Below are 15,597 nucleotides of genomic sequence, written 5' to 3'. Positions count from 1 at the left end.
TACTGTTCGTACTAATAGACATGTAGCACCTACAACTGTGTATGTAGAAATATCCAAAACCAAACCCCTATCTGTGTGTCGGTGTGCTCCCTTAAACCCTCCACACCTCTCTAGCATACTTATATATCCATTTGTAAGTTACTGTTTGTTAATACTATTGTTGCAATATTGTCTATGTTATAGTAATTGCCATAGTTACCCTTTATTCTCGCGTTCCTTTTAGTGCCTTCTTTCACCTTGGTCATGTCGTCTGATTTTCCCCCATATAACGTACTGCCTTTCCCTTCACCAATGTTAACAGGCATCTTCTATCTAGTCAGTAATTCTCCCTCCCCTCCCTCCCAACCCTGGTAACCAAGAATTTTTTTTCCCCTGTGTATAAACCTTTTCTTGTTGTTTTTTTTTTTAATAGATGGGTTGTTCCGTCTTCCATTACAAATGTTGTGTTGATGTCTCCTACTATGATTGTGGAACTGTCTATCTCTCTTTTCAGTGCTGTTAAGAGTTCGTTTTATTTTGCATCTCTGTGATTGGGTGTATATATATTTTTTATGGTTATGCCCTCCTGGTGGATTGACCATTAATTATCATATAATGTCCTTCCTTATCTTTTAGGGCAGATTTTGCCTTAAAGATGTCCTTTTGTGATTGACATCTTACTCAGCATAATGTCCAACAAATTCATCCATGTTGTGAGATGTTTTGCCAATTCATCATTATTCTTTATCATTGTGAAATATTCCATTGTGTGTATGTAGCACAGTTTACCCATTCATCCGTTGATGGGCACTTAGGTTGTTTCCATCTTTTTGTTATTATGAATAATGTTGGTTCCTGTTCTCAAGGAGGATGCTTTCAGTCTCTGTCCATTGAGAATAATGTTGGCTGTTGGTTTTCTATAAATGCCCTTTAGTATGTTGAGGGATTTCCCTTCTATTCCTATTTGCTGAGAGTTTTTAATCAGGAATGGGTGTTGGACTTCATCAAATGCCTTGTCTACACTGATTGAGATAATCATTTGATTCTTTTTATTTATGTGGTGGATTACACTGGTTGATTTTCTAACGTTTACCCATCCTTGCATACCTGGTATGAATCGCACTTGGTCATGCTGTTGAATTCTACTGGCTAAAATTTTGGTGAGGATTTTTGGGTCTACATTCATGAGGGATATTGGTCTATAATCTTTTTTTGTGGTGTCTTTACTTGGCTTTGGTATCATGGTTATACTGGCTTCCTAGAATGAATTCAGGAGTATTCCTGCCTTTTCTATGCTCTGAAATAGTTTTAGTAGTATTGATGTGAGCTCTTCTCTGAATCTTTGGTAGAATTCTACAGTGAAGCCATCCAGGCCAGGGCTTTTATTAGCTGGGAGGTTTTTTATTACCTTTTCAATCTCTTCTTTTGTTACAGGTCCATTCAGTTTTTCTATCTCAGGTTTTTGTTAGTTTAAGTAGGTACTATGTTTCTAGAAATCTGTCCATTTCCTCTAGGTTTTCAAATTTGTTGGAATACCGTTTTTCATAGTATTCTGTTGTGATCCTTTTTGTATCAGTTGGTTCTGTCCTAACGTCACCCATCATTTCTTATTTGGGTTATTTGCTTCTTCTCCTGCTGTTCTTTCGTCCATTTGACCACTGAATTATCAATTTTATTGATCCTTTCAAAGAACCAGCTTCTGGTCTTGCTGGTTTTTGTTTTTCTGTTCTCGGTTTCATTTATTTCTGCTCTCATCTTTATTATTTAGTTTCTTCTAGTGACTATGGGCTTCTTTTGCTGCTATTTGTTCAAGTCATAGGGATGTTTTGGCTCTTTCCTCTTTTTTGGTACATGTACTTACCGCTATAAATTGACCTCTGAAACACTGCTTTTGCTATGTCCCAAAACTTTTGGTACTTTTTTTTTCATTCTCATTTGATTCTAAGATTCTTTTATTTCACCTGTTACCAGTGGTTTGAAGCAAGGTGTTATTCAGTTTCCATGTATGATTTTTTTTCCCCTTGCTCTTCCTGTTAATTGATTTCTTTTACAGCACTCTAATCAGAGAAAATACTTTGTATTATTTTGAAGTTTTGGATATTATGGAGACTTGCTTTGTGGCCTAAAATGTGGGCTGTTCTCAAAAACAATCCATGTGCATTGGAAAAGAATGTATACTTCGCTCTTGTTGGGTGGAGTGTTCTGTACAAGTCTCTGAGGTTGAATTAGTTCACTTGGCATTTAGATCTTCAGTGTTTCCGGTTGTTCCGTCTTCCATTACAAATGGTGTGTTGATGTCTCCTACTATGATTGTGGAACTGTCTATCTCTCTTTTCAGTGCTGTTAAGAGTTCGTTTTATTTTGCATCTCTGTGATTGGGTGTATGTATATTTATTATGGTTATGCCCTCCTGGTGGATTGACCATTAATTATCATATAATGTCCTTCCTTATCTTTTAGGGCAGATTTTGCCTTAAAGTCTATTTTATTAGAGATTAATACTGCCACTCTTGCTCTTTTTTGGTTACTGTTTGTTTGAAATATTTTCTCCATTCTTTGAGTTTCAGTTTATTTCTGTCTGTACCTAAGGTGCGTCTCTTGTAGACAGCACACTGATGGGTTGTGCTTTTTAATCCATTCTGCCACTACCAGTAAAATGCAATTAAGCCACTTACATTCAGTGTGATTATTGATAGGTATGAGTCTACTGCTGTCCTTTTTGGTGTGTGTGTGTGCTTTTTTTTGGTGGGGGGGTGCCGGTGGTTTTTTGTGCTGCTTAATTTTCTATGCTGAGTTTTTGTTTGTGGATTTCCTTTTCATTTCTTTTGTTATTGTTGATTTTGTTAGTAGTTTTTATGTTTTTCTTCTTTACTTTGATGAGTATGTTTGTTAACTTTCTTTGTGGTTGCCTTGAAATTTACCTCTATCTTCCTAAGTTTATAACAGTCTTTTATTTCTTGTTATCCCCTTGACTTCCTCTCCATATGAAAGTTCTATAACTACACCATTTATCCCCTTTTGTGTTTTGACATAGTCATCATTTAACAGATTGATGTCTCTGGTACCCTGTTTTCAGTCTTTAGCTTTGTTTTGTTTTTGAGAATTTTTTATCTGGGTTGGTATCTGGCTGATGCTGTCCTGTGTCCTAATCTCAGGTTTTGTCTGATGTTGTTGGTTCTCTGTCTGAAGGACTCCCTCTAATATTTCTTGTAAGGCTGGTCTGGTTTTTATAAATTTCCTTAATTTGTTTCTCTGGAAATGTCCTAATTTCACCATTTTATCTGAGAGACAATTGTCCTGGATATATAATTCTTGGTTGGCAATTTTTCTTCTTTCAAGGTTTTGTATATGTCATTTCATTGCCTTTTGCCTGCAATCAGAGCTTAGACTTATTAGTTCCCCTTTGTAGGAAGCTTTTTGTTTTTCCCGAGCTGCTCTAGGACTCTTTGTCTTTGGTTTGGCAAGTTTGATTATGATATGTCTTGGTGACTTTCTTTTGGGCTCTATCCTGTATGGGGTTCGTTGAGCTCCATGAATGGGTATCTTCTCATCTTTCATGATATTAGGGAAGTTTTCTGCCAGCAAATCTTTGACAATTTGCTGGGTTTTGGGTTTTTTTTTTTTTTTTGCCTCCTTTTGGCTCTGGAATTCCAATCACGCTTAAATTTTTCCTCTTGATAATGTCCCATATAATTCGTAGTTAGGCTTTCACTCATTCAATTCTGCTCCTACATCCTTCTATTGAGTTGTCTATTACTGATATTTTATTGTTTATCTTTTGAATTTCTAGATGCTGTTTTTGTATGGTTTCTAGTTGTCTAGGTTGCTATTTTGTTCTTGTATTGTTTTCATGAATTCTTCTATTGCTTTGTCTTTTTCTTTGATTTTGCCTGTCTTTTCCTTGTTTTTGTATGTGTTTTCCTGATCTCTTAAAGAACCCTACACATTCTTTTGAATTCCTTATCATGTAGTTTCATTACCATTTCTTTCTCCAAAAGGTTTTCTGGTTCATTTTGGTCACTTGCTGGACCCATCCTGTCCTGCTTCTCTATGTGACTTGATATTGCCTGTTGTCTCCAAGACACTGAGGTGTTATTATTTTTATTTATTGTACATTTGTTTGCTGCATCATAATTTTTTGGTTTGGCTTTCTGATATACCCAAGTAGACAAAGCATGCGTGCTACTGTGGTCACTAGTCTAGCTGTGTTGGAGCTCTCGCTGCCTGTCTCCGGGTGGGTGGGCAGTGGCTGGGTGAGTGTGGGCCTCTGTTCGCTGGTCTTGTGGGGCGGCTAAGGATGTAGCTGGTGTTGCCAGTGAAGTGATGTATCTGTCTGACCAGTCACCTGGGTGAGGGTGTAGGGAGTGTTCTCACTGGTCACCGGGTTTGGTGGAGTGTATGTGTACTGACGGTTGCCAGGTGGTTGGTGCCAGGGTGCCTGGGTTAACAGTCACCAGGTGGGTGGTACAGAAACTCTTACCAATGGTCCTGGACAGGCAAGGCTGTGTGGGGGTGGCTGGAGCAGGCACAAGCTTCTGGTTGTAGGGAAGAGGTGGTGATGGGGGCAAGGCAGGGGGGATGCCACAGGTGCCTGCTAAGATTGCATGCCCCCGTCCACTAGAGCACTCTGTGGGGGAGATGTATCACTGGTCTCTGGTCCCCCAGCATAAGTGGCTACAGAGAGCAGGAGGTACCACTGGTCTGCTGGCCCACAGTGCAGGTGGCTGGGCATTAGAGTAGGAAGCTCCGGTACGTGGGCTCCTAGCGCCAATCGTTGGGCACAGCAGCAAGCACCGCCAGTCTGTGGGCCTCCAGTGTGGGTGGCTAGACATATCAGTAGGTGCCGCAGGTCCTTGGACCCCCTGGAACGGTTCGCTGGATGGAAGAGGGGATGCTGCCAGTCCCTAGGGCCCCAGCACCAGTGACCAGGTGGAGAAGCAGACACCACCAATCCACAGGCCCCATCTTGGGCGGCTGAGCTCAGGAGCAAGTGTTGCCAGTACACGGGCCCCTAGCATGAGTGGGTAGGTTGAAGAGAGGAAGACTCCAGAGCACAGGCTCACGATGTCGGTGGGTGCGTGGGCGGAATAAGGAGTGCTGCCCATCCACAAGCTCCTAGCGTGAGTGGCTGGGTGGAGAAGCAGGTGTCACCAGATCTCAGGCCCCCTGCACAGCTGGGTGGGCGGAAGAGGGGATGCTGCCAATCCATAGGCCCCCTTCTCAGAGGACGGGGCAGTGATGGGTGCCACTGGACCAAAACTGTGTGAGGAAGGTTGGGAGGGATAGATGAGGGGTGGGGGTCACCGCAGATCTGCAGGCCTCTGGTATGGGGCCCTGGGGGAGGGCACAGTGGCTGAGGTGAGTGCACTTAACTTTTACAGGCAGGGGAGCACTCCTGCCTGGCTCTGGATGTGGGTGCAGAGTAGCTCCTGCTTGGCTACACCAGGTAATGGGGGCTTCAGTTGGGAACGCTGCTTGCTTTGTGTCAATGTGACTGTGCTGTGGAGGTTTGGCTGACAGGGCACCGGCAATTCATAATTCTCTGTGTCTGCTGTTTTGGTACTGTCTTTCCTTCCACTTGGCACTCAGTCCAATTCTTCAGCCTTGCCTTTGATGCTATGGGGTTCCAAAGCTGACATCTATATCCGATTCACTTGTTTTCTTGAGTCTTCGTTGTAAGAGGGACATTATGAGGCATCTGACTACATCACCATCTTGGACCACCTCCCTTCTTTTTACTTTTTGGATGGTGCCTTTTAAGTAACTGAGATTTTCAATTTTAATATCATTAAATTTACCAATCTTTATTCTACACATTTTCTTTTATATAGCTCTGAAGATTTTTTTCCTCTCTACTCTGAGGTTAAAAAAAAAGTTCTCCTGTATTTTCTTCTAAAATTTTTAAAGGTCTACGTTTTTACATTTAGGTATTAATCCACTTAGAATTCACTGCTTATACATTGCTCTGAGGTAGGGATCCAGTATAATTTTTTCCATATGAATAACTAAATGACCACTAATTGGATAATCCATATTTACTTCACTAAACTGTAATTCCACACCTCGAACACATGGAGTTCCAATCTATACATGGGTGGTCTGTTTCTGGGCTTTCTATTCTATTCTACTGGTCTCTTTTTCTATCCCAGTGATTTTCAACAACGGAGGATTTGCCCCACAGGATATGTTTGGCAACGTCTGAAGAAATTTTTGGTTGTCACAACTCGGGGAGGGGGGGGGGCAGGTGTATAAGGAGGTGCTACTGACATCTAAAAAAAGACATCTAGCAGGTAGAAAACAGGAATGCTGTTAAACATCCTACAATGCAAAGGACTGCCCTCCCACAGCAAAGAATTATCCCATCCAAAACGTCAATACAGGTTTCCAACACTATCCTAAAGTACAGGGTTCCTACAAAACCTTCTGTAAGCCAAACTGGTGTAAAGCAAAGAAGCAGTTACCACTAATTTACATGGGAAAATTTTTGGAGCACTCCCAGACCTAAAAAATAACCTACCAAAGCGTACCAAATAACACGTAAAAACTAAAATAACACTGATGTATAGTAAAAGAAGGAATGATATAATGCTCAGCAACACAGTTTAAAGCTACAGCAGCCTGATGCTGAGATACGGAGTATAGTTCCTGGGAAGAAGCTTGGCGACGCCACTCTTGCTGCTTGGGGTGCGTGCTGCCTCTTTAACGACTCGCTGCAAAATAAACACTGCATGCTATTTTCACCTTTCTTCGTAAAAGTGAAAATCCTCTTCAGATTTCTTTCAGTTAATAGGTACTGATGTAGGCCTTTTATAAAAGTGAAGGGGTGTAAAGAGAACTTTCAAAAGCAGGGAATACCTGTAGTGCCACTGTTATAAGAACCCCTTATCTATCCCTATGCCAGACATAATTACTACTGTTTCGCTTTGTTTTTTCACTTTACAGGTTTTCTCAGCTCTTCCTACAGCACCATCAATAACTCTATCTAATTCTTTTCAACGCGTCATTGTATGGCTAGACCATAATACAAAAAAAAAAAAATCAACCAATTCCCTTCAATAGACATTTAGGTTGTTAAGCTTATTGTTTTGTTACTGCTCAATAATGCTGCCATTAATATTCTTGATCATAGCCTTTGAACAACTATATCTCTAGGCTAAACTGGTAGAACTGGAACTGTGAGTCAAAAGGTGTATGGCAAATTTCATTTGATAGAGCCAGTTTGTCTACCAAAATTGTATAAACAATTATTTCCTCATACCTTTGCCAAACTGGTTTTAATTAAACTTTGAACTCTGCCAATCTAAGTGAATTTTTGTTTTGACTGCATTTCTTCAATTATAAATGAGGTTAAGTACCTTCTCTTTCTCTTATTGACCATCTGCATTTTGTTCCTTGTGAACTTCTTGTCTTAGGCCAATTTTTTTGTGGGTGTATGTTTTTCTTATTGACTGAGGAAAACCTTACTAGAACTTTAATCTCACATGATGTAAATATTTTATTCTCAGTTTGTCATTTTTAAAGATTTTTTTTTAAAGTTTTGTCATACACAGGGAACTCAACAGAGTCCCTGATGGAGCAGGAGAAAAGTGGGGTGCAGAACTCGAATGCCAGTAAAAAGACCAGACTTAATGGTCTGACTGAGACTGGAGGAACCCCAGAAGACATGGCCCCCAGACTCTCTGTTAACCCAGAACTAAAACCATTCCTGAAGCCAACTCTTCAGACAAAGAATAGGCTGGACTATGACATAAAATGATACTCGTGGAGAGTGTGCCTCTTAGTTCAAGTAGATACAGGAGCCTAAATGGGCAGCTCCTTCCCACAGGTGAGATGAGAAGGCAGAAAGGGACAGGAGCTGGTTGAATGTACACGGGAAATCCGGGGTGGAAAGGAGAAATGTGCGGTCACATGATAGGGATTGCAACTAGGGTCACGTAACAATGTGTGTATAAATTTTTATACGAGAAACTAACTTGAACTGTAAACTTGCACCTAAAGCACAATAAAAAAAAATTTTAAAGTTTTGTCATATACAGAAGTTTTTCAACTTTATGTACTCAAATTTATCAAAGTTTTCTCTGGTAATTTCTGCATTTTCTTTTATGTTTAGAAGGGCCATTCCCACTTGAATGAATCATGATCGTATGGGTAATACTATTAAAACAACCTCCTATATTTGCCATTTCTGCCTGACCCTGGTGGCGTAGTGGTTAAGTGGTACGGCTGCTAACCAAAGGGTCGGCAGTTCAAATCCACCAGGTGCTCCTTGGGAACTCTATGGGGCAGTTCTACTCTGTCCTATAGGGTCGCTATGAGTCAGAATCGACTCGACGGCACTGGGTTTGGTTTTTGTTTGGGCCTTGGATTTAAACGTGCTAATTAAACATTATGCTGTTCCGAATCGAGGCTCATTTAGCATTTACTGCTTCCTGAGAAATGGCTTCAGACAGTGGTGAATCAGTGGTAGAGTTCCTGCGTTCCGTGAGGGAGAGCCAGGCTCAATTCCCGGCTGATGCAGCAGCTACCACCCACCTGTCAGTGGACGCTTACGTGCTGCTATGGTGCTGAACAGGTTTCAGCAGAGCTTCCAGGCTAAGTCAGAGTAGGAAGAAAGGCCTAGTGACTTACTCCTGAAAATCAGCCAATGAAAACCCCGTAGGTCACAATGGCTCAATCTGGGGGATGGCGCAGGACCAGGCAGCATTTCGTTCCACTGTGCGTGGGGTTTCTGAGTTGGGCGTCAACTCGACAGCAGCTAACAACAAGAAATAGCTTATACTCTATATTATATGATTTTATTTGGACCTCCAAAATAAAATGCTTTGTTTTCTGACTTGTGGGAATTCTAAAATTAGTTTGCTATCAAATGGAAGTACAGCTGTAGCACTTTTTTGTATAAGGGGGTAAATTCTTCAAATACTACATATAAAATTGGTTTTTTTTAATTTAGAGAATATATTTCCATTTCTATAATTTAATTTTAAGGAAAAAGTGAGGCTTACAGCTATTGAGATTTATACACAGTAGTACTGAGAAGTCTACAGTTATCACATAAAAACTACTCAGTTTACTGTAGAAAAATCCTGATCAAAAAGGGAAAAATGCAGAAAAGGATTTTAAATTCTCGTGGAACCCAGACTTTCTGGAGCCATGGAGGCTGGATAAATCCCTGAAACGATTGCCCTAAGATAATCATTACACCTTAAACCAAAAATATCCCCTGAAGTTTTCTTAAAACCAAACAATAGATTTTTACATGTTAAGAATGTCTGCCTTGAGCACTGTGCTTTTAAGGTCTATCTATATGGGATCAAGCTGACAACAGCAACTGGAAAGATTAGATAGGAAACTTAGGGGGGTAATGAGTTTATGTTCATGGGGGAGGAACAATTCAGAATAAGAGGGTGAGAATGGTTGCACAACTTGAAGAATGTAATCAGTGTCACTGAGCTGTACATGTAGAAATTGTCGAATTGGTGTTTTACTGTGTATACTTTCAATAACAACAAAATTTTTAAAAACTTATAAAAAACAAAAACCCTATGGAGCGCACTTCTACTCTGACACATGGGGTCGCCTCGAGTCTGAATTGGCTCGATGGCAACTGATTTTTCAAACTGGGAAAATGAATTTGTCTTTAGAGTAATCAAACTTGTTGACCTTTTTGGAAAACCCCAACTCTACTACTCATGAACTGTGTATTCTTGAAAATCACTTCACTTCTCTGAACCTCATGTCAATTTCCTCATTTGAAAATGAGGGCGGGGTACAAAATTATACTCTAAAATTTAAAAAAAAAAAAAATCAAATATGGGGGGGGCCAGGAACCTAATCAGGTTGAAACAAAAACTACCAGATACATCAATTTCAACTATTCACTGCTATCTTTTTAACACATCAATCGGTCACTTTTAATAACCACATAAAATGCCCACTGAATGGGTCTCAAAAATTTAAGATATTTGTTTTTGTTTAGGGTGAATTTTTTAGCATCAAAACCAGTTTATTAAAATTACTATTCTTCTTGCAAATGTGAAAAATTAGTATCATTGCATTGTACAATAAAATGAGCAGTAAGGTGACAGGTTTGAAAAATAGTTTGTATTTCTCGTAAAGTCTAACCCACAGAATACTGTGGGATCAAAATTTTCAAATACAGAACCAACTATGTATTTACATGATCTCTTGAAAAGACCAAAATATCTGTAACAAAGTATGTCTTAACTGAAGCATTAAAATATTTTTAAAAAAACAATCAAGCTTATTAGCTAATACTTAAACGGCCCTCACACGTCAAAGGTACTATTCTAAGTAATGTACATCCTGACTCATTTTATTGTCTTAACGCCCCTAGGAGACACCATCACTGTCCATCATTGTGCCTTGGTGGGAAAACCAAGGCACAGAGTCTTTAAATAACTTGCCGTAAGTCTTTTTTAAATTGTGAAATACAAACTTCCATTAATTTATTACAAAAATAAGAAGCGCAGATAGAAAAAAAAGGAAAACACCGGGTTACTTTGTTCAATGTTCTTAAAACTACAAATGACTTAATTAAGGAAAACACTCCTCTTCCTTAAAGCTCCCCAGCCTGAAGCTCTACTCTGAGAGCACTGCATTAAAGCAACTGGTCCCAAAGGGGTTCTCAGAGGATCTGTAGAGATCATGCTGTAAGAACACACAAGGCACTGGCTATACTATTTCCGGCATGAATATGCGAAATCCTCTCATAAGGCTGCCCTATTTATGCCCCAGATAGTGGTGGAAGTACACTTTCGCAAAGACGAGTAGGAATAGTTGGGATTAAGTAGCTGACGGGATACTGAAAGTCTTGCACTAAAAAACATCACACTCATATGTTTAATTTTAACAGTTAGTAACATGAGCATTACTAGACCATTCTGTATCTGGACTGCAGCTGTACTGAGAAGTAAGTGAACCATACTTGATCTCAGAAAACGTTTAAGCCCAGCCTGTGGCAAGCACTTACTGGCTGTGTACCAAGAGCAAAACACTTAACCTGTATGACCCTCAGTTTCCTCATTTCTAAAATGAGAGTACCACCACCCACCACCCACTTTGGAGGAATGTTTGTAAGGTTAGGTTAGATAATACCAGTGAGAATGTATTGCTAAAATAAAAAAGTACCATATAAATATAAAATACTGTTATTTACTGCTAAGCAGAAAATTCTGCATTTATCACCACTCTGTTTTTGTAGGAATAAAGAAGCAACAGATGGCTCAGGATTCAGAAAGGCTTGGGAAGGATCTCACCAATGGCCCACGCTGAGCACCACGTCAAAAGCCCTAAAAACCAAACCCAATGCCGTCGAGTCTATTCCGACTCATAGTGACCCTATAGGACAGAGCAGAAGTGCCCCATAGAGTTTCCAAGGCGCGCCTGGCGGATTTGAACTGCCGACCCTTTGGTTAGCAGCCGTAGCACTTAACCACTACGCCACCAGGGTTTCCTCAAAAGCCCTAGACTACTAAAAACTGATCACAATTCCCTCATCAAACGAGATCTGCCAAGTTGCAATTACTTAAAAAAATCCTTTAACGCATAAATGCTTCTCACTCTGGAGGTGTAAGTGAAGGTGGAAACGGGGAGTGAAATGCAAGATGTTTTTAAACTCCGTTCATATGCAACAAAAACACTCATTTTCAAGTCTCTTTTGGCTATGTCTCATCACTTTCTAACTACGTTTTTATAGTTTTTTCAATACTTTCTCATTTATTCATGGAAAATTTCAGGACCCGTTATCAAGTATCTCTTTCCTCCTGAGGATTTCTGGTAATGGTTTCAAGGTCTGACATTCGAAACCCTATGTCTCCTTCTCTGGAAATGTCATTTACTACACACATATCTCACGATCTTACCGACCCCGTAGATAGAGAAAAAATGACAACGAAGTATTCTGCATTTTGGAGAGGGGGAAACTGAGACCCACGCCTTGGCACGACAAGTCCAAGGTCACACACGGCGAGAACAAGCAGAGTTGCTGCTTTTCCAAGGCTGTCGCACAGGACGCGGTAAACCAGCAATTATTCCCAAAGAGAAACAGGAGAGAAAGAGCCGCACGCGCACACCTCGGTCCTGCCTCCCCGCCCCATTCAGGTGCGACACTGAGCAGGGGGCTGAGTCGTTGGCAGGATCACCCCGCCGTCAACTCCGAGACAACCATCACCTCTTCACCCCTCCCGCCCCGCCAAGACGCCGCTCAGGAAACGGAAGCTGTGGTTCCCAAACACAAACACACACCCACACCCCCGACCCACAGAACGCGCGCCTCTCCGAGTCCCTGGGGCACGTCTCGGCCCACAGCACCGTCCCGGGACGCTGGCTACCCGGGTCCCCTTACCAAGGAGCCGGAGGACGACCTGGAGCGCGATGCAGAACCGGCTCTGGCTGGAATCGTAGTAGGAGTTGAAGATGGCGTCGATGATGTAGAGGCAGGGCACCCGGAGCGCCACTTCGAGCGCCGCCCAGACCTGCTGACGGGCCATCCGCACCTGCTGCTGCGGGGGCCCCACCGCCGCCATGAGCCACTGCCGCACCGGGGCTGGGCCAGGCCGGGCAGGGCCGCGCGGGGCAGGGCTGGGGACCGCGGCCGGGGGCGGGGGCCAAGACGGCGACTCCGCCCCCGCCCGCCCGCACGCCCGCCCGCCCGCCTCTCCTGTCTCTCACGGCCCGCCCCGCCGCCCGCTCGTGTCTCTCGAGCTGGAGCAGGCGGCGGAGCCGGCAGCAGCTGAGGCCGCGGCGGCCGCGGCGGCTCCCCGGGAGGCCCCTGGGTGTCGCTGGCTATGGCCTGGCTCCTCCTCCCTCCACCGCCTCCCCCGCCCGCGGAGCCACCATCTTGACCTCGCCCGCCGGCCTCTGCGGTTGCTGCTGTTAGGAGACCAGAGGCTGCCCCCGCGGTCACGCGAGACCGCGAATCCCGCACCGCCGGTTACGTCATAATCCGGCGCAGGGGCGCTCGCCCCACCCTCATCACGCATGGCGTAGCAAATGTCTGAAAACGTTGCCATGGTTCCGCCCGCTTCTGCGGCCGGACAAACCTTCGCTGCTTTGGCACCACGCGCGCTCTTTGCCCGTCTCGGCATAACCACTCAGGCTTTCCGCCTCACTCGCCGTGGCGTCGGCTTGGCGAAGGTCTCTGCTTCCGCGGGCAGGGGTTATTAGCTGCTGTGTTAGTAGACATTAAACGTTTCATAAACATGGTTCTGAGCTGCTTAGGAGGAGAAAAGGCAAAGGTCGCCCCCATCCAAACCTAGGCCAGCCACTCCACCTGGAGGCCAGGTCTGAGAGACAGCTGGCGTTTATGGGGCGGCACCAAGAGAAACACCATTCTTATTCCTTTGCATATCAGGCCTGCCTCCTGCCCAGTTGAGCAGAACTGAGGACGTTCATTGGGGCACATTTTACTAATGGCAAGGGGTTCTGTGACTTCAGGGCAAGAACGCAGGCCTCCCTGTCTTTGATTTCCTGACTTCCATGAAGAGGATGTGAAACAAGAGATACCATTGCTGATGTCAGCTGGATCTGGGTTAAAAGCAGAGAATACCAGAGAGATGTTTACTTGTGTTTTATGAACTATGCAAAGGCATTCGGCTGTGTGGATCATAACAAATTATGGATAACATTGCAAAGAATGGGAATTCCAGAACACTTAATTGGGCTCATGCAGACCCTGTACATAGACCAAGAGGCAGTCGTTTGAAGGGAACAAAGGGATACTGCGTGGTTTAAAATCAGGGAAGGCGTGAAGAGCTGTATCCTTTCACCATACTTACTCAGTCTGTATTAAAAAAAAAAAATTGCTGTTGAGTCAATTCTGACTCATAGTGACCCTATAGATCAGAGTAGAACTGCCCCATAGGGTTTACAAGGCTATAAATCTTTACCTAAGCAGACTGCCACATCTTTCTCCCACAGAACAGCTGGTGGGTTCAAACCACTGACCTTTTGGTTAGCAGCTGACTCAGAGAAGCTGGACTATATGAAGAACACGGCATCAGGATTGGAGGAAGAATAATAAACAACCTGCCATACGCAAATAACCTTACTTGCTGAAAGCCAAGAGTACTTGAAGTGCTTACTGGTGAAGATCAAAGATTACAGCCTTTAGTATGGATTACACCTCAACATAAAGATAACAAAAATTCCCACAACTGGACCAATAAGCAACATCATGATAAATGGAGAAAAGATTGAAGTTGTCAAGAATTTCATTTTACTTGGATCCACAATCAAAGCTCATGAAAACAGCAACCAGGAAATTAAATGACGTATTGGATTGGGCAAATCTGCTGCAATAGACCTCTTTACAGTGTTAAAAAGCAAAGATGTCACTTTGAGGACTCAGGTGCGCCTGACCCAAGCCATGGTATTTTCAATCACTTACATGCATGTGAAAGCTGAATAACAAATAAGGAAGACAGAAGAAGAACTGACGCCTTTGGTTTATGGTGTTGGGGAAGTATATACCGTGGATTGGCGGAAGAATGAATAAACCTGTCTTGGAAGAAGTACAGCCAGAATGCCCCTTAGAAGCAAGGATGGTGGAACTTGGTCTCACTTACTTCAAGCATGTTATCAGGAGGGAACAGCCCTTGAGAAGTATGACATCCTTGATAGAGAGTCAGTGAAAAAGAGGAAAACCCTCAGTGAGACGGATTGACATGGTGGCTGCAGTGATGGGCTCGAACATAGCAATGATTGTGAGGATGGTGCAGGACTGGGCAGTGTTTTGTTCTGTTGTACATAGGGTCACTAAGAGTCGGAAGCAACTCCAGGGCACCTAACAACATGAGGTAGGCACACCTACATAATCACTTCTTTCCTCCTCAGGGCAGATGAGGCCATTCTTTACTCATGCTTACTTGCCTATCCATGTAATTAACATGGTCTGTCCATTCTTGTCATCCTGTTCCCTCTCTATCAATTGAGGTGTGTGAAGTCAGAGTTTGCGCTGTAGACCCAGCCATCTTAGATGAAGAGGGAGGAAATAGGAAGCAAGAAGTCGGGCTTACCCAGGCTCCTAGCTCAAACTGCAATCTAGTTGTTATCAGAATTCTGAATTCTGTGTGGGTGGTTAGCCTCTATCAGTTAGGATCCCCAGAGGGCAGGAGCATTGCTAGGAAAGTTACTAAACCTCTCCTAAACCCCTTTCTTAGGGTGGAGGTATATGTGGTAGAATTATCAAACTCCCACCCAAACTTCTTACTCGAGTCTTATGTTTTTAACCTTCTTTTGATATACCCAGCTATTAATGACTGTCATCTATCTGGTACTTGCTCTGTGTTAGGCACTGTGCTAAGTTTTACATTTTACCTAAATCTTTTGGTTATCCCTGTATTACAGAGCAGGAAACTGGGGCTTAGATAAGTTATCAAGATCACAGAGGTAGTAAGTAGTGGGCGGCTAGTGTGTATGTCCAGATCTGGTAAGAGTCACAAGCAGGATTTGAACCCAGAAGTCCCTGAAGCTCAAAACTCGAGGCATCTGGTTCCGTCCTCTTTTCACCCATAGCCAAATTGCAGCCACTTCCTATCCATCTTTCTTCACAGTCTCTTGTACCCGTCTCCTTTCTGTTGTCACTGTCACTATCCAAAT

The 15,597-nt window shown here is 42.9% G+C and overlaps 1 protein-coding gene across 1 annotated transcript in view; it reads right to left on the bottom strand.

Annotated features, from left to right (window-relative positions):
• RNF139 (ring finger protein 139) overlaps positions 1-12,554 on the bottom strand; it is a 30,882-nt gene extending 18,328 nt beyond the window's left edge. Inside the window, exon 1 of the mRNA XM_003408180.3 lies at positions 12,344-12,554. Within this exon, the coding sequence (XP_003408228.1) occupies positions 12,344-12,524 (181 nt within the window). The 5' untranslated portion in view covers positions 12,525-12,554. The remainder of the gene's footprint in view (positions 1-12,343) is intronic.
• Positions 12,555-15,597: the final 3,043 nt, after the last annotated feature.

The sequence above is a fragment of the Loxodonta africana genome, chromosome 14 (genome assembly GCF_030014295.1).
Source record: "Loxodonta africana isolate mLoxAfr1 chromosome 14, mLoxAfr1.hap2, whole genome shotgun sequence".
Classification (NCBI taxonomy): domain Eukaryota; kingdom Metazoa; phylum Chordata; class Mammalia; order Proboscidea; family Elephantidae; genus Loxodonta; species Loxodonta africana.
The sequence above is the reverse complement of the archived record's forward strand: the minus strand, read 5'-3'. Positions and strand labels throughout refer to the sequence as shown.